General features: G+C 37.9%; 1 protein-coding gene across 2 annotated transcripts in view; it reads left to right on the plus strand.

Annotated features, from left to right (window-relative positions):
• Window positions 1-1,902: 1,902 nt before the first annotated feature.
• Window positions 1,903-22,119, plus strand: part of LOC132140675 (scavenger receptor class F member 2-like) — a 38,758-nt gene continuing 18,541 nt past the window's right edge. The window contains exons 1-9 of one of the 2 annotated variants that reach the window (XM_059549552.1): window positions 1,903-2,614; window positions 8,298-8,356; window positions 8,437-8,538; window positions 9,385-9,904; window positions 10,960-11,178; window positions 13,813-13,941; window positions 14,687-14,790; window positions 20,462-20,576; window positions 21,779-21,903. In XM_059549552.1, coding sequence (XP_059405535.1) covers window positions 2,460-2,614; window positions 8,298-8,356; window positions 8,437-8,538; window positions 9,385-9,904; window positions 10,960-11,178; window positions 13,813-13,941; window positions 14,687-14,790; window positions 20,462-20,576; window positions 21,779-21,903 — 1,528 coding nt within the window. In that variant the 5' untranslated portion in view covers window positions 1,903-2,459. Of the gene's footprint in view, window positions 2,615-8,000; window positions 8,222-8,297; window positions 8,357-8,436; window positions 8,539-9,384; window positions 9,905-10,959; window positions 11,179-13,812; window positions 13,942-14,686; window positions 14,791-20,461; window positions 20,577-21,778; window positions 21,904-22,119 lie in introns of those variants that run through there. The other variant, XM_059549553.1, reaches the window with a different exon arrangement.

Consider the following 22,119-nt stretch of genomic DNA (forward strand, 5'->3'; position numbering starts at 1 on the left):
AATGGAGATGTCAAAAAGTTATTCATAAACAAAATAAAATACAGTTTTGTTTACTTTTTCAGACTGCAGAAGTTTTGGCCTGGGTTAGCCTACTCTGTATTATAATTTACAAAAATTATATTCATACATTTTATTAAGTCTATATACTCATAAATGAGGGGGATAATCAGTTAAAAGGGGATGGATCAAACTTAATGTACAGTAACTATGCAAAAAAAGGCATGCATTTGTTTAGCTATTTGTGAAAATATGAAACAGGTCAAAAATCATCTCATCTGCTTAAATAAAAAAGGGGCGCTTTGGGTGGAGACGTATTGGGACGTTTTAGGTGGTTAACAAAAATACTATGCTTCGTCTATTTATCTGATCACTTCTATTCGTTTAATGAATTTATTCATTAGTTATTATATTAGCTACATTAAACAACTAAAGTTTGGTAGGGGAGAACCGGGGCGAAAGTAACGCGGGACGAAAGTAACAAAGCGATTTTCTCAGAGCCTATTACTGCATTTGCATTCCCAGCTATGACGGTATATTCAGCATTCAATCCTTGATGGAGCTGAGAAATATCACGTGATTTCCTCATCATTTCCCGCAGTTAGGTCGGTAAAACTGTTTTCGAGTACAAAAAGTAAATTATTGAAGCGGTAATTTTTTTTAATTAGTTGTGTTGTTGTTTTTTGTTTCATGTGTCACAGTAATGATCAATCTACAGGTTATTTAGTGCTTTAACACATCCTAAAGTTTGCATTATCAAAGTTTTTTAGTATAAAAGTAAATCAGGTGTAAATGCCAGGAGTTCCTGTCGGGACAAAAGTAACAGTTGTTACTTTTGTCCCGCTACAGTGACAATAAGTATTTATTTTGTTCCGGTACATGCTATTCTGTGAATTTCTGTCTCTTGCATCATTTATTAAAATGTTTATGTCATATTATACCAAAAGAATATGTCTGAGTGAGGGTCAGAAAGACAAACAGTGGTCTGGTTTTATCCAGATGTTTATGAGAGAGCGTTTCTGGACATAGAGGAACATCTGGGCAGCTCCTACCTCGCATTTACCTTAGTTATATTTAGGTTTTAGCCATACCTTAGCTTTTACACCTCCAGCTATGAATTTGCAGTGTTTCCAGATGTTTTAATGCACCTTTTGAATTTATGCATAAAAACAACTGGATGGAAACATGAATAGGCCTACTGTTACATTATGTTTAGAATTTATATTATGCCAATGTAAGTTAATTATTATATTGTTCATTCTGTTGAAAAAATGTTTTATAAAAATACACTGAAATAAAAAAAAATAAGAAAATAAAGTTTGTACAGTCGGGTTTTGAGACATTTGATGAAACTTAAATTTAAAATAAAAATATAAATATAAATATGTAATTTAATAATTTTTTTTACAAAAATAAAAGACAGACTATGTTTGCAGTTACATATTTACAAAGTCATAGTCAGGTATACTTAATAAAAATAAGAGTAACAGAAAATAAATCTAGCTTATATTGTTGTGTTACTTTTAACCCACCTGTGTGTTACTTTCGTCCCAACCGATGGGGTCAAAAGTAACAATGTGCAACTTATGTTCAAATTGAAATTATACTGAAGCCTTTCTACATTTCTACAAAATACCACCTGGTATAGATAGACCACACTTATGAGTTACTGACCACAGCAGAAATATATCTCTGTCTACAACATTATCTTTTAAAATGATGTTTTTCTGAAAAATGGTACTTTCGCCCCTGCTCTCCCCTAAACTTGTGCGCGCGTGAGCATTAATGAGGAAACAAGATGGGCAGCGCGTTTGACGGGGCAGTAAGGGGGGCTGGATGGGTCCATGGTCCCAAGTCATACACTATAGTCACACCCACTCGATGAGGAGCTGCTCGGGTGGCTTCGGTCTGAATTTAGGAAACCGCTGCACGCCGAGAGCAGGCGCACCGAAGCCAGAGCTATGATCACTAATTAGGAATTTCCCTTTTGAAAAAGGAACATCGATCCGTTTTATCCGTTTTAAATTCCCGTTTCCTTTAAAAAATGGACGCACTTAAAGTTTTGCTGAGCTTTTTTTTTTTTCTTGACACGATCTGAAGCAGCATTTCCTCTCTGAAAATCTGTATTTTGGAAATAATAGCAGGAAATTGGGAATATCAGGGCGTCAGAAGTTTCCAGCAATGCAACAGTTGCGTCGACCAGTGTTTGGAGCGCATAATAGAAGCAGAAGTTTTCCTCAGGAACTGGGGCTGGACGGAGGGAATAACTGTTTGGTTTTATAACTTCTGTGCGCCCTCTCCTCCTCTTTTCTCTTCTCTGCCTCATCCCTTGGAGTCTGAAAGAGAGTGGATAAACGATTTATGCGGATAAAATAACTTTCAAACGATTGTTGTCGGTGGTTTTGAGACTTAGAAGATACAGAATAACCCTTCTGAACTTCTAGAGATTGTAAAGAAAAGGAATGCTGAGCAGAAGAGGCGCATGGAGAGATGCTGTTTCTTCTACCATGGATCTAAAGGGCACTTTAGCTGTTTTACTGCTTTTGCTTATATGCTCGTGCCCTCTTTTCTGTCAAGAACTCAATCCAAAGGGTAGGAACGTGTGCAAAGTTCCAGTGTAAGTCGGATGAACATTTTTTGATTTATTTATTTATTGGGGGGGGGGGGGGGGGGGGTTAAAGAAAGCAATAATGTCGGTCATACGATAGACCCGATGCATGATATCAAGCAAGTATAAAGGCCTTATGCATATAGGTTTGAAAATCAAATGTTATTAAATTGAAGCCTACTGAATGCAGCAGTAATTAATGGCAATTAAACACTATAGGCCCATTTCTGTGAGCTCCAAGAAAACAGTCATGAACATGAGGTATTTAAATTAACAGTTAAAAATGAGATATCTTTTTTGTTGTTTGTTTTTAAAGTTAAAGGACAGGTTGTTTATTATTTCACTTTATGTTTGCTATAATACTAAATAAGCACAATATATATGAAAGTGCACAGAAATGAGTGACTTTTAAACATTAGTGGCTTTTAAAACTGTACACACGTTTTTGTGATGTTGTTCCAAATACAAATGAAGTTGTGTCGGTCATCCTGTTTCACATCTGGATCTGACACACATTGAGGGGCAGGAGGTGACACCAAATACTCAAGCACTGAAGCGTTGAGGTCGTGGCATAGTTTAGATAGTAGACATAGATATTTGTCTGTGCAAAAGAACAATTAAATTAATAAGCATAAAAATCCTTATTACTTATTAGTGCAAACAAATGTTTCATATTTGTTTAAAAGAGAAAAACAAGCATCATCCAGTATCAAAGATCTTGTAATAATCTTTCAGTTTGCTATACTCTGCTCATTATTTCAGAGTTTGACCTGTACAGTTCCACAGTTGTTACAGACTGTAAACTCTTCCTTGACCTAAACACAGAGGTCATCAGGGGTGCAACATCTACCCACAACAAACTGTATCACCTACGTTTATTAAAGGGATAGTTAAATGAAAATGTTGTCATAATTTACTCACCCTAATGTTCTTCCAAATTTCATCTGTTAAACGCAAAAGAAAGTATTTTGAAGAATGTAGATAACCAAACATTTGCCATTGACTTAAAGTCAGTGGCTACCAGGGGTTGTTGGTTACATACATTGTTTCTTCTAAGTTCAACAGAAGCAGGAAATTCATACAGGTTTAGAACAATTTGAGGGAGAGTAAATTATTATTATTATTATTATTATTATTTATTTTTTTTGGTGAACTATTTAAGCATGGATGTAGAAGGCTGCTATTTTCCAGGACTGAGAATAGTGCAAAAGAAGTGACATACAGTACATACTTTTGATCCTACACACTACCTTTCAAAAAATTTAATTAATACCTCATAAATATTTTTATACTTTAAGATAACTGTTTCTATTTTAATATATATATATATATATATATATATATATATATATATATATATATAAGAATATCATCAAAAAGTAGATTTATTTCACTAATTCTTTTCAAAAAGTGAAACTTGTATATTATATTCATTCATTACACACAGACTGATATATTTCAAATGTTTATTTCTTTTAATTTTGATGATTATAACTAACAACTAAGGAAAATCCCAAATTCGGTATCTCAGAAAATTAGAATATAACTTAAGACCAATACAAAGAAAGGATTTTTAGAAATCTTGGCCAACTAAAAAGTATGAACATGAAAAGTATAAGCATGTACAGTACTCAATACTTAGTTGGGGCTCCTTTTGCCTGAATTACTGCAGCACTGCGGCGTGGCATGGAGTCGATCAGTCTGTGGCACTGCTCAGGTGTTATGAGAGCCCAGGTTGCTCTGATAGTTGCCTTCAGCTCTTCTGCTTTCTTGGGTCTGGCATATTACATCTTCCTCTTCACAATTCCCCATAGATTTTCTGTGGAGTTAAGGTCAGATGAGTTTGCTGGCCAGTTAAGAACAGAGATACCATGGTCCTTAAACCAGGTACTGGTAGCTTTGGCACTGTGTGCAGGTGTCTTGTTGGAAAATTAAATCTGCATCTCCATAAAGTTGGTCAGCAGCAAGAAGCATGAAGTGCTCTAAAACTTCCTGGTATACGGCTGCGTTGACCTTGGACCTCAGAAAACACAGTGGACCAACACCAGCAGATGGCATGGCACCCCAAACCATCACTGACTGTGGAAACTTTACACTGGACCTCAATCAACGTGGATTGTGTGCCTCTCCTCTCTTCCTCCAGACTCTGGGACCCTGAAATCCAAAGGAAATGCAAAATTTACTTTCATCAGAGAACTTTTTGTCCTTTTTGTCTTTAGCCCAGGCGAGATGCTTCTGACACTGTTTGTTGTTCACAAGTGGCTTGACACAAGGAATGCGACAGCTGAGCGTAGTGGTTCTTGAAGCACTGACTCCAGCTGCAGTCCACTCTTTGTGAATCTCCCCCACATTTTTGAATGGGTTTTGTTTCACAATCCTCTCCATGGTGTGGTTATCCCTAGTGCTTGAACACTTTTGTCTACCATATCTTTTCTTTCCCTTCACCTCTCTATTAATGTGCTTGGACACAGAGCTCTGTGAAAAGCCAGCCTCTTTTGCCATGAGCTTTTGTGTCTTGCCCTCCTTGTGTAAGTTGTCAATGGTCGTCTTTTGGACAACTGTCAAGTCAGCAGTCTTCCCCATGATTGTGTAGCCTACAGATCTAGACTGAGAGACCATTTAAAGGCCTTTTCAGGTGTCTTCAATATTGAACCTTTTCACAATATTCTAATTTTCTGAGATACCGAATTTGGGATTTTCCTTAGTTGTCGGTTATAATCATCAAAATTAAAAGAAATAAACATTTGAAATATATCAGTCTGTGTGTAATGAATGAATGAAAGTTTAACTTTTTGAATGGAATTAGTGAAATAAATCTACTTTTTGATGATATTCTAATTATATGACCAGCACCTGTATATATTCCTGGGATCCAAAGCTGAATTTGCAGCATCATTACTCCAGTCTTCAGTGTCATGTGATCCTTCAGAAATCATTCTAATATGCTGATTACCCTCTGAAGAAACATTTCTTATTATTGTTAATGCTGAAAACATGTGCTGCTTTATATTTTTGTGGGAACTTGCATACACTAGTCTTTGATGAACTGAAAGTTCAAAATTTAATTTAATTTGAATAATTCCTTACATTTATATAGCGCTTTTCTAGGCACTCAAAGCGCTTTACATTGTCAGGGGGTATCTCCTCATCCACCACCAGTGTGCAGCATTCACCTGGATGATGCAACAGCAGCCATATTGCGCCAGAACGCCCACCACACACCAGCTTACTGGTGGAGAGGAGACAGAGTGATGAAGCCAATCAGCGGATATGTGGATTGTTAGAAGGCCATGATGGTCAGAGGCCAATGGGCGAATTTTAGCCAGGATGCCGAGGTCACACCTCTACTCTTTCGAAAGACATCCTGGGATTTTTAATGTCCACAGAGAGTCAGGACCTCGGTTTAAAGTCTCATCCGAAGTACAGTGCTTGTTGACAGTATAGTGTCCACATCACTACACTGGGGCACTAGGACCCACACAGACCTCAGGGTGAGCGCCCCCTGCTGGCCTCACTAGCACCTCTTCCAGCAGCAACCTAGTTTTCCCAGGAGGTCTCCCATCCAGGTACTGACCAGGCTCAGCTCTGCTTAACTTTAGTGGGAAACCGGTCTTGGGCTCCAGGGTGATATGGAGCCCAAGACAAAAGAACAACATTTATTTGAAATCGAAATATTTTGCTTCATTATAAATGTCTTTGTCACTTTTGATCAATTTAATGCACTCTTGCCAAATAAAAGTATATAATAAAAGTGTGTGTACACACCTGGCCTGGCTGATATATAAATATTGGTCTCTTTCTCCAACATTTTCTAATAATCATACAAAATGACATTGTGAGATGTCAAAGCACTTTATATTATATAAAACAGCTGGATTTAGATGTTTAGGTATTTATCTCAAAATTACGTTGTATTTCTTCTCGCTAGGCATTTTAGGGGAATTCTTCTAGCAGTGTTAAGCACTGAATGGTTTACTCTTTTGTTTAAAAGTTTGTTGACTTTGTGATTACTGGCTCCAGATGGCAATCGCTGTACTTAAGATCAGAATGGAAACCACCAGTTACGATCTAGTTTGTATTCTCACAAACAGAGATTCTCACCCACCAAAGATGTTGACAGGAAGTTCATGTTCGTTTTACAAAATTTGCTAAGAATTTCCACACAGGACTTTATTGTTGCTTAATCAAGTCTGGCCCCCCAGCTGTTGACTGATGCTCAGTTTCCATTTGTTTAAGCTTTCATCCATGGTCCTAGCTTTGCGTTGATGTAAGGTTTGACACAGAGCAGAGAAGTCAGGGCTGTGGTTTAGATAATGTCTGGCTAAGACACACACACATAGGCTAAACAAACTCCGACTGAAGGCAGAGAGCGGCCCCTACGCTTCAGAGGAAGCCAAAGTGTGGACAAGGCCTCTCTGGGGTCAGATGTGGAGGAATATGAAGGGCGGCATATGTCTTATATCCAAGGAACACTTAGAGAGTATTACATTTTAAGGGGAAGCCACTTGAAGTAGAGATAGCAGGGATAATTTGAAAAGTTTAAAGAAGAGTAGGAAGATTGTTTTGTTTGTCATACATGGAATGTTAGGGAGTCTTTAAATGAAACTGCACTTAACTCATATTTATCGCTTGATATGCACTCAAACATGCATGTTGAAACCTTAAGATAATTGAGTTGTGGTGCTCATATGGGAGAAATGGGTTCCACTCCCATCATTTTCTGTCAAAGAAATGCATTTAAGTCGCTTCTGCAGGCCTGTTGTGAGATGCTTTGAATAAAACACTCACCACAGACACATGCAAAATTCCACCGGGATCATATGTGATGGATTAAAAGAGTAATTCATGCAAAAAAAAACCTCTGTCATTTACTCACGCTCATCTCTTTCCCACTCGTATGACTTTTTTCTGTGGAACACAAAGGAAATGCATAAGACTCATGCACTATATTTCAGTTATTCTGAAGCCATAGGATAGCTTCATTTGAGGAAAGTGAACCAAATTTAAGTCATTAGTTACTGAATATGTATTCAGAATTGGTGCATGTAGAACTGGGAATGAGAATGACAGTGCTTTGTTGGTTTTTTTTTTTTTTTTTTTTACGAATTCAAGACATTTTATATTTTGGATTTAGAAGAATATACTGTGTTTAAACAAGCTCAATTTAATATTTTCGAAAAAGCTATTTCAAAGCTTTCTATTCATATGGAGCCCAGACTGTTTATTAGACTAACTTACTGACCTAATTAAGGACATTTGCATTGCTAATTGAATCAGGCCTTATTTGGGATCCAGTTGCTCATTTGACGATGCAACAAAGTTATTGTTATAAGGTTATAACTAGTTATAAGGCTTGTCTGGTTCACATGTCTGCTGTTGGCGAGAGGATGGAGAATGGAATTAATGCTTACTCTAATACGCTTGTGTTTGTGCGACTGGATGTGAGTCAGTGCCTGTTCGCTATCTAAAACATCTGCGCTTGTGAATCTACAGATGGCATCCAGACATTTGCAATATTCCTCAAGCGCCACATGCTTAAATCTCTCATGGACAGTTGAAACTTTGGTCAAGGCATTTGCAAAATTTGCTGATTGTTCTTCCAGATAGCAGCTTAATGTAATGTAGATTGAATATTCCTTAACCAATAAGAGAGTGCACTTAACCTGACCTTGATTTGTCATCTTAACTTCAGGTCACCAGGGTTTACATGCTGCAGCGGATGGGCGCAGCAAGGCGAGGAGTGTTTAACGCGTAAGTGTCATTTCCTGTATATTAGATCACTTCCTGAGTGTCACTTGATTTCTATCTTGATTATGTCCTTCTCCTCTCAGCTCTCTGCGAAGGTAACTTCACATGTAATGAGAACGAGGTGTGTGTCCGACCAAACGAATGTCGCTGTCGTCATGGATATTTTGGGGCAAGTTGTGACACAAGTGAGTTCTCAAGCTAATTTTAATTGTTAAAAAAATATTGTTTTGCTTTTTACTCCATGTCAGTAAGCTTAGAGGTGGTTTATAGACTAATATAGCTACAGTTTACAAAGATGTGCACTCAAAATGTACAATAACAATGATACTTTATAAATTTCAAAACTAAACTAAAATTTCAGGCTCTGATCAAAACTAAAGGCTGTTTATAAAAATAGACAAACACACATATAATAAGCATACCAGTATGCAATATTAAAAGTTTTTTTTTTTTTACTGTATTTTGTACGGTGGCCAAGAGAGCTCAAAAAAATAATAATTATTGAAAAAGAATTAGGAAAACACCTTCATCAATTTTACAGCACATGCAGTGCAAATGGTCAAAACGCAACTAAATAAAGAAACTCAATGCAAATCGAAAAAAACACATGCAAATTAAGAAAACATCTTCATCAATTTGAACACAAATGCACTGCAAATACTCACAACACAACTAAATAAAGAAACGCACTGCAAATACTAACAACACAGCAAAACAAAGAAACGCACTGCAAATAAAATTCTTTATTTGGCTGTGTTGTGAGAATTTGCAGCATTTCTTTAGTTGTTTACGTTGTGAGCATTTGCAGCACCTGCTGTCAAACTGATAATGTTTTCTGATAATGTCTTCTATTTGCATGTGTTTTCTGAAGTTTTTTTTTTTTTTTACAAAAACTTGCTGAGCAATCAACACAAGTTTTATAATCAATACAAAATATTGTCTAATATAAAGCTTTACAACAAGCTGAAAAAAAGTTACACAGTAAATATGTTTCTTTTCTTTTGACATTGTGCTTTTTCTGACTCCTCTAGAGTGTCCCGCTCAGTTCTGGGGTCCAGACTGCAAGGGCATGTGCACGTGTCACCCTAACGGTAAATGCGACGACGTGACCGGGAAGTGCACATGCTACCCAAACCGCTGGGGTGAGAACTGCGAGAAGCCCTGCAACTGTCAGAAAGGGAAATGTGACCAGGAGACGGGCAAATGCACCTGTCATGCCGGGTACTGGGGGACACAGTGCAACAACAACTGCTACTGCAGCATCAACTCAGTGTGCGACCAGAACACGGGCCGGTGCATCTGCAACCCCGGCTGGTTCGGCCGGAACTGTGGTGCTCAGTGTGTGTGTAACAACTCGCCTTGTGAACAGTTTACGGGCCGATGTCAGTGCAGGGAGAGGCTCTGGGGTCAGCGCTGTGAACGGCACTGTCAGTGCGCCAATGGGAAGTGTAACCCAGTAGATGGATCGTGTACCTGTAAACCCGGATACAGAGGAAAACTGTGCCGGGAGCCATGTCCAGCTGGATTCTATGGACAGAACTGCAAAAACAAGTGAGAAAAAAAATTATGTAGAGTACAAGAAGTCTCTTATTTCACCAAAAATACAGTCAAATGTAATATTTTGAAATATTATTTCAAATGGCTATTTTCTAATTTTAAATATTTTAAAATGAAATGTATTTTTATGATGCAAAGCTATATTTTCAGCATCATTACTCCAGTATCTAAGTATCACATGATCCTTCAGAAATTATTCTTATATGCTGATTTATTCTACAATAAACGTTCTGTATTATTAAATCTTCTGTATTATAATTTTTTTTTTTTTTTTGGGGGGGGGGGGGGGGGGTTGTGTTGTACTACCATAGTATACTACCACATAGAAGGGGTAAAGTAAGATAAAAAAAAGAAAAAGAAAAAGAAATTAATTGTTTTTTTTTGCTTAGTTTTTCTAGCAAGGGTGCTTTAAAATGATTAAGTCACAGTACAGACATTTATAATATTACAAAAGATTTCTATTTCAAATAAAAGCAGTTGTTTTGAACTTTCTATGATCTATTCATCAAAGGATTCTGAAATATATATATATATATATATATATATATATATATATATACACACATTAGAGTAACCACAAAAATGTTAAACAGCAAAACTCAATACTGCTAATATTAAGAACCATTATTTACAAATGAGCACCAATAATAAAAGCATCAAATCAGCATATTTCACAATATTACTTTTTCTTTTTCAAAAACAGTTTTTTTAATTTTATTACCATAACATCGATATTTTTTTCTTTTTTTTTAGTTTTGCAATACAGATGTCAAACAAGTAAGGTATTGTTTTCTGAATAAAATATCAAAATTAAATGAGTAAAAAAAAAAAAATAGGGTGAGAACAATTTGTTTTCCTTTTGAATTAAGTAGATTTTTTTTTCTGAACTTATTGGTAGATATTTGTCCTTGTTTTAAACTTTTAATACATTTAAAATGTAATATCTAAAGTTTTTTTTTCTTGATTTAAGAATGTTTAGATATTTGACAAGACAAAGGCACTGAGTAAGAAACAGTTTTGGTATATTGGTATTGACTGTTTTGTTTCAGGTGTGGCCACTGTAAAGGCCAGCAGCCCTGTAAGGTGACGGAGGGTCACTGTGAAACGTGTGAGAGTGGCTGGAATGGGACAAAATGTGATCAGATGTGTGCAGAGGGTTACTTTGGAGAGAACTGTAAGGATCAGTGTCCACCGTGCAAAGACGGTCACTTCTGCAACCGGATCAACGGGAAGTGTTCACACTGCAATCCCGGCTGGATTGGAGATCGGTACGCAATTTTGGACATTGTAGCAAACTGTTAAAAAAATGTCTGTTAATAAAACAACAAGTACAAACCAATAATGTAGAGTTGACAAGTGAGGGAGGAATTAAAAAAAGAATTACGACAGCGCTGTTTATTTACATATACTACAGTATGCATTGTTTAGTGGAGCACCCTTTTTTACCCTTTTACATTTTAAAATGTCATTTATTCCAGTGATATAAAGCTGAATTGTCAGCACCACTACTCCACTCTTCAGTGTCACATGTTCCCCCAGAAATCATTCTAATATGATGATTTTAATCAATGAAAACAGTTGTGCTGTTGTTTTGTGGCACCTGTGACATATTTTTTTTCCAGGACTATTTTTTACTTGGAGCAATCTTTTGTAACTGTAATGATAAAACCTTCATATTCATCCGGAAGAAGGAGGCGGGAACCGGCGGACAATCAAATGAAACTTTAATAATTCAAAATAAACACAAAACAGCGCATCAGCCCCTCACGGACGACTGATGCGCACAAAATAAAACCAAAACCTAAAATAAAGCCCAAGCCTGGTCCTCTCTCATCCTTCACTGTCGTCGCTCCAGTTTTATATCCTTCCATCTCCTCTGTGGGCCTCGAGACCAGCGGGTCGAACAGGTGTAGCTCATCTCCAATCACTCCACTGGCCTCGCTCCCACGTCCCTCGGCCCCGCCCCACTCGTCACATACCCACATCGCCCCTCGCAGGCCGAGGGGTACTCCTGAGACTGCGCTCTACTCCCCCTCCCCCCCCTCCCTCCGGGGGGGTACCGCTCACGGGGACCTGCGGGAACCTGGGGGTAGGACAGACGAGGTGAGAGAAAAGGAGATGGAAGGATGAGCGACAGAGACGAGAGAGGGGAGAAAAAAAAAAAAAAAAAAATTCCGGTTCCCAGACGCACCACTGCTCGGCCCTCCACCAGCTGGGTGATCTCCTCCGCGGTGCCTGGCGGTGGCACTGGACAGCCCTCGGCGGACGGCACGACACTCCTCCGCCGCCCGGTGGACGGCGACGGCTCCTCTGGTTTTGGGCAGCCGGCAGGAGTCCCCCGTTCCCTGCTCCTCCCCATTCCGGCGGATGGCAGCAGGCTCCGGCCACCTGTCGAACGGCGCCGACTCCTCCGCTCCCTCACGGACGGCAGCTGCCCCTCCACATCGCGGTCGGCCGGTAGCGAGCTCCAGCCCACCGCCTCGAGCGTCCATGGCGGCACACTCCTCGCCTGCTCCATGGCACCGCGGATTCACCACAGCGGCGAGGGATCTTCAGCAGCGCGTCCCTCCTTCTCCCGGGCTTCAGCACCACTGTAATGATAAAACCTTCATATTCATCCGGAAGAAAGAGGCGGGAACCGGCGGACAATCAAATGAAACTTTAATAATTCAAAATAAACACAAAACAGCGCACCAGCCCCTCACGGACGACTGATGTGCACAAAATAAAACCAAAACCTAAAATAAAGCCCAGGCCTGGTCTTCTCTCGTCCTTCACTGTCGTCGCTCCAGTTTTATATCCTTCCATCTCCTCCGTGGGCCTCGAGACCAATGGGTCGAACAGGTGTAGCTCATCTCCAATCACTCCACCGGCCCCGCTCCCATGTCCCTTTGCCCCGCCCCACTCGTCACAGTTGTCACGATTATTAGATGGAGTGCCCATGAACTTCATTAGAGGGCACTCCACTCAGGACCATTCCACCCATCAACCACCAGATGTCACTTGGACACTAGCACCTCTCATACTGTTGCACCACACCCGAACTACATTACCCATGAGTCACTGCATCACAATCACCCTGCCACACCTGCACCTCATTCATCAGCCAATTTCCTTGCCACACCTGCACCTCATTTACACACACACATAAAAGCAGCACATTCACTCTCACTCACTGCGAAGTCTTGTTTAGCCAGTCTGACATTTCAGAGCGTTTTCCCTGTGTTTATTATTCCTGTGTTTTGACCTTTGGACTGTTTATTCCGACTCTGATTCTCCGCTGCCTGTCTCGATCCCTGCTTGTTTCTGATTACGATTCTGGTTATCCCTGACACACCTGACGCCATTCCTGATCTCTGCCTGTATGACCATTCTGTTTAATAAATGCTGCATATGGATCCGAACGCCTCCGACTCCTTGTTACAATAGTAACATTATAAATCCCTTTACTCTCACTTTTGATTAATTTATTGTCTCTTGCTGAATGAAATGTATTAGTTACATAAAAAAAAAATCTTCCCCCAAATGTTTGAACATATACATGTTAATAAATAACTGAATTGAATAAATAAATAAAACATCAATAGCATCAGGCAAATTTTTATGAATATAGAACAGTCTACTATACTAATATTTGCAATTAAGAGAAATATGATGGTGCTATAAACCAGCTTGATTAAACTAAATTGCATGTGATTAGTGATTAAAACACAGGTTTTTGCTATGAAATATCATACCCAATAGTGGAAGTGTACCAAGTGTTTGAGCAAATTCATCTCTGTAAGTTTTCATATGTTGCTGCTCCTTAAGTATTTTCTTGGAGATTGTTGCGATGAAAACTATAACTGAATTTGAAATTGACCATTTGCATAACCTCTACCTCTTTCTTGCTCTGTATTCAGCTGTGAGGTGCGCTGTCCTAACGGCACCTATGGAGAAAACTGTGAAAAAGACTGCAGCCATTGTTTTAATGGAGACTGCCATTTTGCAACAGGAGAGTGTCTCTGTGACCCTGGCTTCTATGGGACATAGTAAGTCACATCTGAGTCATGCACAAATTAAACTCATCTTGATATCTAGGTCTGTTTTCATTAACCACTGAGTCATCCTAAGAGTCATCCTAAATTGTTTAAAGAAACTGCATTAGTTGCATTAATTTGAAATCGACATCTTTATAGATTTAGATGTCTGTTTATTTCTTAATACAGTTTTTATAAAAAAATTAAGTACATTTAAATAAAAATCCTACTGACCTCAAACTTTTGAATGATTGAAAAATGTAATAAACAAATATAAATTCAGCTTTCACATCTAAAATGGCCAACAGTGATATCTGCACTCTGAACTGCAAATTAGTTTAATTCACATCTGTTGAGTAAGGCCAATCTAAAAATTAAACACAATTTCAAACTATTCCAACTACACTTGAACCATATCATACCTTTATTTTCGGTTTATGAAAGAAGATCAGAGATCACACTGAAATAGAATTCACTATTAATTAAAACTTTTATTCTCAGAAAGACACTTTAAAATGTTTTGTCAGTTTCAGTTCGGTCTTTAAATGATATCTGTTCCTGTTTCATTCATTACAAATGCTAAATTCTTCTTGCCCGTTCTTCCATTTCCAATATCAACGTGATTGCCTTTAATTCCCCAACCTGCCTTGTTTCATTTTCATTGGAAACTCCTGTTGCTATGTCCACACAATGCTTGTATTGATTTTTTTTTCCATCAGTGTTGTTAATGTGCTCTTTGTATTCCTCTTCATTTTAGCTGCAACCTGACCTGTGAGTTGGGTCAGTTCGGAGTGAACTGTGCCCAGGTCTGTCCATGTCACGACAAGAACTGCAACCCAGTGTCAGGAGCCTGCAACCTATGTAAGAAACCCTTCCTGCCTCTCTTTGGGAAAAGCAAATGTAATTTCCTGAGCTTTCTGTTATGTCATTTTCTATAGAGACACAGAAGGACTCCTAAAGTGTTGAGACATACTTGTGGGGTCCAGCATCAGTCATAGTTTCCATTACGTTAAGGGGGGGAGACAGTGGGGGGGGGGGGGGGGGGGTTGCCAGTTGATGCCAAAGTCAACTTAAGATTCAACCTTTTGACTCTCAAAAGATTTGCGAGCACGTCAGTTACTAAAAGTGGAACGAGATGTTTTTAGATAAAGCAAATGCAGCATGACATCACGTCATGATCATTATACACATTATGCATTGTATAACAGCCAACCTGATTTTTCCAGGCTAAACTGTTTTCGTCAGTGGTGTGCTAAATGGGTATTTTCCCCCAAAGATCCAAAGTTCCATACAGGACAAAAAAGTACCACTAAAGTAGTTCACAATATCAGTTTCTAAACTATTAATGGTGTTTTGCTTTCCATCAAAATATGTAAATAGCCTTAAAAAAGAAGACTTATTTTTTGGAGTATACATCTTTACCTAAAGCCTTTAAATATAATGCATTATAATGCATGTAAACAAATATATTAGAATATTTGAAGAATAATTTTCAGGTGTTTTAATACATTATACTTAATACTTAATGAAAAAATTAAGTTTTAGAATGTTTGTCACTGTTGAGGTCATTACAAGGGTGTATTACAAGGCATAACTAACGCATAAAAACTACTTTTGGAAAGCATTTTATTTAAAGTTTTTAAAGTGTTACTATGTTTGTCCTACTCCATTGATGTTATGGTCATGATCTGGTTTGGTTTAGTTTTCTGTTATTCCCTTTCTCCTGCCTTGTTTGTTTCTATGGTTTTTGATTAATTTGCTCATTAGTAATTTAGTAAACTCCCTCCACCTGTTTTCCTCTCGTCAGCTGCCTTATTTAAAGTCTTCTTTCTGTTTGGTATTTTGTCCGTTGTAGTTAATGTTTGTTCATTGATGTTATGTGGATTTATTTACCTGTCTCCTGAATATTCTAATTAAAATACTTTTTTTGTTGATCTCCTTCATCCAACTCCTAAAAATTGACAAGTACTTTTTGTCTTGTTTAGCAATGGTTTTTGTTAGGTTTATGCTTAACACCATACAAAAATATTTGCCTTAGGGGTAAGAAAAATACATTTACTTCCAAGAGATATTCTCTGAAAACAAGTCTAATTGTCCTATAAATTGATCTTATTTTATCAATGTTCATATATTTTTTTTACAGAAACATGCTGTTTACCTAAACATCTGAATATTCAGTTCTTCCTAATTCCTAATTAAATTTATTCCTGGGTTAAGGAATGAGGTTAAAATCATTTGTTTTTCTTCAAAAATGTCTGAGAAACTTGTGCAGGAAAATAAAAACACAGTTGCTATTGGTAACAGTTCCTCACTATGTAGGTCACTGCCATAGACAGCAGCAGTTTAACATGGCGCCCCTGATGGTGTTTCCAGAGTGGTCTCTTATTTTTATGGCTGTTTTTTTGGCTCTTTTCCTGCCTGCTCATCGAGTTAGTGAGAGCCGAGGTTGTTTCACACAGCTGAGAGAAATACTACAGGAAGAGAGCAAGAGAGAGAGACTGTAATGAGGAAAGGTGTGGGTCAGCAGAGGTTTCACAGGGACCTGAGTGAAGGCAGTAATGTCACCGTGGCCGACCTAAATGAGGCCTTCCTCGAACGCAGCTGTGCTTTCAAGTGTGGACTGAGCTCCACACTTCTGTGACAGAATCTACAGCACAAATCAAAGAGTCAAATGGGTTGTCGTCAGTTGTTATTCTTTAACTATTTTTAGTTGGTTTTTAGAAGCACAAGGAATATTATGAGAGGGATATTTGGGTTCTGTTGAAAATAATTTCTGTTTAACAAAAAGGAGTAGCTCACTTCAAATTGAATTGAGTGAAATTTGCTGAAAATGTATTCTCCCTCAGGCCATACAAAATGTATATGAGTTTCAGAAAAGACTGAAGAAATTTAGCATTTGATCACTTGCTCACCAATGAATCTTCAATCTTGAAGTAAATGGGTGCCATCAGAATGAGAGTCCAAACAGTTGATCAAAACATCATAGTAATCCATGAGTAATCTCCCCTCTGTAACAAATTTATGAATGTTTTTAACTTCAAGCATCTATCTTTAAAGAGGTCATATGACATTGCTAAAAAGAACATTGTTTTGTGTATTTGGTGTAATGCAAAGTGATTATATGGTTTAAGGTTCAGAAAACACATTATTTTCCATATAATGTGCATTATTGTTTCTGCTCTATGCCCCGACTTTCTGAAACACATTGATTTTTACAAAGCTCATCATTCCAAAAAAAGCGAGGTGTGCTCTGATTGGCCAGCTATCCTGTGCGTTGTGATTAACTGAATGCCTCAAGCGTGTGACAGAAATGTTACCCCCCTTAACAAACTGTCGTGCCGTCTCCTGGCAGGACGTACTGTAGTCTCAGCTTTAGACATCACGTCCACGGACCATTGGCTAAACGTCTGATGCATATGGGACACAAACATGGAAACACTTCAGGAGTGTCGAAGTCGTCATCGGATTAGTTGAATTCTACAGGATTTCCAGAAGACGTTTGTGTCGCGTTCTTTAACGTTCTGCCTGAAAAACAAAGATGCCGTGACGCCAAACTCCTTCACAAAATAAGAAATCTCTTGTGTTTACAACAGTGACAACGAGCCCTTATCATGTTCTCCTAAACACTGGAGTTTCATAAGTATGTTAAATAGTTCAAGTTTGCGGCATAGAATCTTTCAAATACATCTGAGAGTTTTTCACACCGGTCTGTTATTTTGGCAACATTTCCACACGCCGAAACGTGACGCTGAACGAAACAAACTGTGATTGGTTGTTTGACATGTTGGTCAAATGGCCTCATTGTCGGGCCTTGGCCAATGAAGCTGCCATGAATTCTATGTGAGCTATGTGAGACTAGGCAGGATGAGACTCGGTCCAGCTGCTCTGCTCATGCACATCCCATAATCGGTTCTCTTTAGCAGTTGTATCAATGAACTGTTAGGAGTAAAGGCTGATTTATACGTCTGCGTTGAACCTATGCCAAAGCCTACGCATAGACGCACATCCTAAACGTGGCCTACACCATAGCCTGATGAGCACCTCTCCAAAAATCTAACAGTGTGTCAATTCTACGCGAACTGCCAGCACTGTTATTCACTTCCTCCATGTGTACTTGAGTTTTGTGTGTTTATGTGCACTTTAATATATTTTAATTTTAACACGTTCTTATATAAAATAAAACGAAGCAAAGAACAAGTGTCTTTTCATTTATTATACTACATAGCATTATACATCAGTAGTTGTCCACGACAAACAGTGTTGATCTGCCATTATACAAGTCCTTGTGGAGATTGAAAGAATAACATCTTCTCCTGTTCCATTGTTGTCTACTTTTTTTAGTTTTAAATAATGATTTAATGATTTGATATTTATACTTTATGCGTCGGACAATGACGCATAAAATATAAATGAAAACTGATGCATAGCCTACTGCGTAAAGGCTACGGCGTAGGTCCGATGCAGTATAAAGTAGTCCGATGCAAGTATAAATCAGTCTTTACTGAATAACTCGAGATATTGATTTATTTTTTGTCTCAGAGTGTCAAGCATATTTATAAACCAAATAACTTAAGTAATTTACTGGAAATGTGAACGGTTTCAAACGATAAACGAGAAATAACAAGTCTACTCTACACTGCTCAAAACTCGCATTTGAATCATCATTGGCAAATTACTTAAATATAAAAAATGTAATGTTACTTATAGACTGTAAGTCAGAAGCTCCAGACTGTCCTTGCAAAGTTTGAACTGCCTCACTTTATAGAAATAGCCTTTGATCACATACGCATTGTAGGCTACTGGTTCAGGAAACAGTCCTCATCATCCATAAAATGCGCAGCACACATCTGAATATTTGGTTTGAACTGTTCTGGAACAGTGTTGTAAATACAACTTTACCACTGATTTCTAGTTGTGTCCTCTGTTGGAAGTCCAAACAAAGTAAAAGTTACGCCTTCTTTCTTTGTGTGAACATTTGGGCGATGTTATGCAAATCTTCCCTCATCGTTATATATGTAGACACATGGGGGAGTGTTAGAACGAGGCATTTTAGGAAGGTTTGGTTGACTCAACTTTTATAAGGAATATTTCATTAGATTTGAGACTTTAGTCTTTGCAACTTTACAGATCTTCTTTATGCACCAAGAGCTTGTAACACTCCAAAGAGATAGAAAAAAAGTAGTCTAATCTAAATCAGGAGAGAAATATGCACAGATCAAGCACTGTTTACAAGTAAAAACAGTTGTAAACAAATACGTGGATGAATATTGATGTGAGAGGACAAGAGAGGATGGAATTTTGCATTGGGGATCGATATTATGGATTATACTCGTATTTTGGCCAGAAGAGACTAAAGTTAAAACATCTTAATGATGTATTTGTTTCTTATAACACTGAGCTTGATAGACTGATAGACTCATTCTGATGGCACCCATTCACTGCCGAGGATCCATGGGTGAATAAGTGATGTAATGCTAGATTTCCCCAAATCTGTTCTGAAGAACTGATGAACAAACTCATTCACATCTTGGTTGATCTGAGGTTGAGTAAATGTATTGCAAATTAGAATTTTTGGGTGAAACTATTCCTTTAAAATTGAAGTACAAATTTTATACGGCCTGCTGCATGTGTTTCACTTCTGGACATTTTTTGAAGTTGCGAAAATATAAAAAATTGCATAAGCACCATATTTTTCGTCTGGATTATCCAAGGCCAGTAATTATTTCAGCATGTATTACTGAGCTAATAACGATGGACGATCCAGACAAAAATACGGTAAATCCAACAGCTGAAATTCTTCATTCTCACCAGTGCCAAATTAAGCATCCCAACATTGTTTTTGTTTATGAACGAAAGAGCCAAATAGCCACACTTTATGCTCTAGTGATAATGCCTGTTGGCAACAGATGCAAAGAAGCCACTGGCAGACGTCCTGCATCTCACAAGACACAACTGCTAGCTATTAAACTCCTGAACTCGTGTAGTAATGCGAGGACATTTAATTCATTTCGGCAGAGTGTTCTTTAAGTTCAAGGACATTTAAAACCTGTTTAATCTAACATTTGCAATGATGCAACATGAAATTATTCTGTGTACCAATTTGAAATTACTACAAAGCTCTTGACTTTGATTGGTCAATTGCGGCATTCTGCAGGGTACTTATAAGGATCATTAACTTTCATGCTGTGTAAACTTAAGCATTACTGCATTAAAAAGACTAAAAGTGTTTATTTCTTTTTAAAAATCCATAAGATTTGTTCTGCAGTCAAAATAAACTACTTTTTGCATGAATGGAAATGTTGAACTTCTGTAAATATTTCCTTAGCAGGCCAAATTCAACCTTTTTAAAGCTGTTTAATGTGAAACGCCATGTGCAATAATGTAACATGAAGCTTTTTTTCAGACTTTGAGCATTTAAAATAAAGGTTTCACCTGTTCTTCTGCACAACAACAGTCTCCTACTACAGCCATGTTTCCATCAGGGAAGTTTTGAGGTAAATTGGCAAACTCTTTCTGTCTGTCTTTCTCTCAGATCCTAATCAGCGGATGGGAGTAATAGCTGCGGGAACGCTGGTGACATTCCTGCTGGTGGTTCTTCTCTCTCTGCTGTGCTGCTGCTTCCTTTGTAGCAACAAAGACAACCGCAAGTAAGGACAAATCAACACTAGTTTCATAAACCAGTTCTTAGGAAGTCCCAGCCTTCTGAATTAATAGTTTAAAATACTTTCTCCATTTGCAGTTTAATATGCAAAACAACATTAGAAGTTTATTTACAGATTTTAGTAAATTTAACCAGGCCTCATTCATGAAACTTTCACAAATGTGAGTCATTTGCCCATAAAATGGACTTTCATAACTTAACGAAAGAATTTGCAAATGCTGTGTAAACCTTAGATTTGATAGGTAAACGTTTGTCAATGAATTTGTAAAAAGGACGGCTTCATTTTTTGAGTGGTTTGATGACAAAATTTGGCTTAACCAGTTGAGTACGTTTGAGGCAGAACTACTTTGAAAAAAATAAATAAAATAGAACTTACATATTTCAATAAAAAAAAGAAAGAATTAAATTAAATAATCAGAAATACTAGTTTAAACTCAAATGCAATACCATTAGAAAGTTTGGGACTTGCTCACCACGGCTGCATTTATCTGATTAAAAATGCAGCAGATTTCTATTGTAGTATAAAACAAAATGTAATTTATTCCTGTGATGCAAAGCTGAATTTCCAGAATTATTATTCCAGTCTTTTCTTGTTTTTAGCTAAGTTGAAAAAAGTTGTGCTGTTCTTTATAATATAACAGTTTAAAACAACTACTCTAGAGTGGTTCTGCTCAAACTGTACAAACAGTTTGTGAACACAGCTGTATTTGGTGCTGTAAAACCAGACTGACAGCCATATTCTGCATTGACAGTGTGAACGTGGCCCTTGTGTCTCCCTCAAATGCACTCTGTTCTTACACCCCTGGCAAAAATCATCTTTTAACAAAGCCTGTCATCAGAATTGTTCACAGTTCGCTGAAGTGAAAGCCTCTTCTGTTCTCCGCAGTCAGTCGGGAAAACTCAAGACTCTCGTGTTCTAGAAAATCACAGTCGGCTGTTTTCTTAAACTTTCCACCTTTTCTCAATGGCTGGAAAACTAAAGAACGTATAACCAACTGAGCTTAGATTTCCTCAGTTTGCCCATGAGGCAAATTAATCCCTACATTTCTTTTTCATTTGAGCATCATATCTACAATCTCCATGCAGTTTATGCTAGAGGGCAATAAATCTACAATAACAAAAATCTACAATATGCAATCCATTTCTAGTCAGTGTAATGTTGGTCTAACGTCACTCTTCGTCCTTTAGCCCTGACCAGGAAAACTCCACCAACAGCAAGAAGGCCAAAATAATCCTCTGCGGCGGATTCAGTCGAATCAGCACCAAACTCCCCAGAATCCCTCTGAGGAGACAGAAACTACCCAAAGTTGTTGGTATGTCTTCGTTTTCCATCATCTAAAATTACATATGGTTTAGGTCAATGTGTCATGAGTAAACAGATCCATGCAACAGACGAAATAAGATGTTAGCTCTTAATAAGATGTGCCTGATGTTTAGTCTTCAGTGATTTAACAAAAACAGCATGTTTAGCAAGTATGCTTTTTGTGTTAAAAGCGTATTTTGATGCACATTTCCCTGAGCCTAAACAG

The sequence above is a fragment of the Carassius carassius genome, chromosome 5 (genome assembly GCF_963082965.1).
Source record: "Carassius carassius chromosome 5, fCarCar2.1, whole genome shotgun sequence".
NCBI classification, from domain to species: Eukaryota; Metazoa; Chordata; class Actinopteri; order Cypriniformes; family Cyprinidae; genus Carassius; species Carassius carassius.